Source organism: Alexandromys fortis, unplaced genomic scaffold (genome assembly GCF_014885135.2).
Source record: "Alexandromys fortis isolate MF-2015 unplaced genomic scaffold, M_Fortis_MF-2015_v1.1 scaffold_41, whole genome shotgun sequence".
Classification (NCBI taxonomy): domain Eukaryota; kingdom Metazoa; phylum Chordata; class Mammalia; order Rodentia; family Cricetidae; genus Alexandromys; species Alexandromys fortis.
Genome location: NW_026067923.1, coordinates 6119540 through 6122443, shown reverse-complemented (window position 1 = coordinate 6122443; position 2904 = coordinate 6119540). Strand labels below are relative to the sequence as shown.

Sequence of the window (2904 nt, the reverse complement as noted above, 5' to 3'; positions counted from 1 at the left end):
CTGAACTAAACTCACTCCTATCACACCTGGGAGCAGCCCTACACCTGGGAGCAGCACAAAGACGCATTCCAAAAACAGTTCTGTGCTTTGAAGAAGGTGAGGCCACAAGACGCTTGTGTTCTTGGAGTGTTCCCCCAGTGCTCAGAATCCTCCTTGCAGGACTGCTTCTGGACCCTGTATGTCCTGACACCCATCTCTTGCCTGTCTTCTCCAATGATTGGTAAATGGGTTGACTCATGGATGACCTTTTGTTTTGTGACCATTAAAGTTCATGTCATTGCTTCCACACAGTAGAACATCAGGCAACCTGAGTCTGTGTTCAGGCCATTGGCGCTCATATTTGGTTAAATATAAGTTATCTCTATTCCCTGGATAGGAGAAATCTATGTTCTTCATGAACAAAGGCTGTAATCATTGCCGCTAGGACAGAAAGGGTTCTTCGCAGTCAGGAGCCAAGGAATGCCACAAAGTAACCTTAAGCATAGTTGCTTACAGCCCTGCTTCAGTGAAAGGTTTCCCCAATGTAACAACTCTGCTCAGGCGGGGAAGGGTTTCCCCAGTGAAGGCTCCGCCCAAAGCTGTTCAGCCTAGGGTACTGCAGCCTGGTGAGAAACCCTGGGAGGAGCCACTCATACTGCATGAGACTTGTCCCTGGCTTCCTTGGTACCGGACAGTGCACAAATCATGTTCAGTAAATCTTCACTAAGTGAATCTGCTATACTTAAAAAGAAAAATAACCTGATCACCCATCTTCATCCAAACCAAGATAAACATTCAGGGACTTGTGTTGTTGTGGATCAGTAGTAGAGTAATAGCAATGATGATAAGGGACATTTAGTAACTATCACATAAGATCTATTGTAAATCCGGAGCCTCCTGGAAATGCACCCCCACAGTTAATGCGGACACTGTATAGCAGCGGTCCTCAGACTAGCAGGCTCGGCATCAGTGGGGACTCACTAGACCTGACCCCTGACCCCAGCCAGAACTCTAGAAAACTCCAAAGCAGAACCCTGCAGTTTGTGTTTTAATAAGCCCCGGGTTTCGGTAAGATGAACATTCAGGGCAGAATCTGTGTAATCACACAGTAAGTGGGTGACTTCATGTGCAGATTGCATTTTTTTTCTTTTCGAGACAGGGTTTCTCTGTAGCTTTGGGGCCTGCCCCGGAACTAGCGCTTGTAGACCAGGCTGGCCTCGAACTCACAGAGACCTGCCTGCCACTGCCTCCTGAGAGCTGCGATTAAAGGCGGGCGCTACTGCGCACGCATTTTTTAAAAATTACCCTGTTGTAACCGCCAGCAGCTCCTCTACAGGGAAAGCCCCGCCTCAGACTGACAGGCTATTTGGCAGGTCTCAGCCAATCAGAAGCTACGCTCGACCCAGGCTCCCAACCTAGCAATGCGATTGGCTGACTTCCTCACCAGCGCGAGCCAATTAGCGCCCGGCGCCCGCTGAGGCACCGCGCGCGCCTTCGCGTTAACATGGCGGCGGCTGTCGCCTCAGCGGCCCCGAACGCGCTGGGCTGTGCGGGCCGGGAAGATGCGGACTGTCCAGAGAAGGAGGTGACCGGAGGCGACGCGGAGCTGCCCGAGCGCCAGCTGCAGGTCCCGGAGGAGGAGAACGCGGAGCTGGTGGCCGAGGCCGAAGCCGTGGCCGCCGGCTGGATGCTCGACTTCCTCTGCTTCTCTTTGTGCCGAGCCTTCCGCGACGGCCGCTCCGAGGACTTCCGCCGGACTCGGGACAGCGCGGAAGGTGGGTGCGGGCGGCGCACGGCCGGGGGGGGGGGGCGCACGCAAAACCGGCTCCTGTGAGCTGGGGTCCCCCATTCCGTGTCCCTGTCGGGCTTGACCGCAGGACCGAATGGGCGAAGATGGAGAACTTGGGTTCCCACCGCCTCCTTTGGCCCCGGCCACCCAGGTGTTCCTAGAGCAGCAGTCTCGTTCCCTCCCCTCCCGGGAACAGTTATGTAAATTTGCAAACCCCCTGGCGATAATAAGCCAGACCTGGCCAGACGACGACGGAGATGATAACGTTACTATGACCAGGTGTATTTATAGTGTAAATGTAATATTTAATTGCAAATTCTCATCAAGCCATACTGACAGACTGCATCCCAGCTATAATAATACTCGTTATTTCTAGAGAAGTGTTGGTTAATCCGAGGTGCTAGTAGGTTAAGAGGGTTGCCCCAGAGCCGTGTTTAAGAAAGTTTCCTCACAGATAAAGTTGGAGCCGTGGCGTGGGTAGGTAACTTTAAGTAGAAAATGAAGTCCTGAAACGAAGTCACTTCCCTATGCTGTGGTTGAGAATAGGCCTGCGCTGACAGGGTAGAGTTGGAAACGTCACCGTGAACTCCAGTTTCGTTCCTACGTGTGCAGCGCATGTTAGCTTTGTGTCGCTGTAACATATATCTGACCTAGTCGGCCCATAGAAAGAAGGGGTACGTCTCGCGCAGTTCTGGATGTTTCTGTGCCTGGAGCTCTGAAGAGTCAGCTTATCATGATGCCCAAGCTGGCAATTTTTCAAACAGGAGGCATAATTTCAACTACCCCTGCTGTTTTAAGTTAAGAGCAGTGTATCTGGGAGAGATCAAACTGATTTCAAAGGTGGCGGCTACAAAGGAGCAAAACTGATGCCAGGATGTAAGAGATACAGGAATAAAGGTCCTACAGCCTTCTTAAAAGGACCCCTTGGGTGACCTAAAATCTGCATCAAGCTTAAAGGTCTAGAGTCTCTAACAGGTGTGTGGACCAAGCCTTGAGAAGAAAGTATTCCAGATCTAAACTATAGCAGATGACTATAGAAATTTTTTTTTATTTATTAAAGATTTCTGTCTCTTCCCCACCGCCGCCTCCCATTTCCCTCTCCCTTCCCCAACCAAGTCCCCCTCCCTCGTCAGCCC

At 51.5% G+C, this 2904-nt stretch overlaps 1 protein-coding gene across 1 annotated transcript in view; it reads left to right on the top strand.

Annotated features, from left to right (window-relative positions):
* Positions 1-1445: 1445 nt before the first annotated feature.
* Positions 1446-2904, top strand: part of Terf1 (telomeric repeat binding factor 1) — a 45653-nt gene continuing 44194 nt past the window's right edge. Inside the window, exon 1 of the mRNA XM_050142124.1 lies at positions 1446-1754. Coding sequence (XP_049998081.1) covers positions 1484-1754 — 271 coding nt within the window. The 5' untranslated portion in view covers positions 1446-1483. The remainder of the gene's footprint in view (positions 1755-2904) is intronic.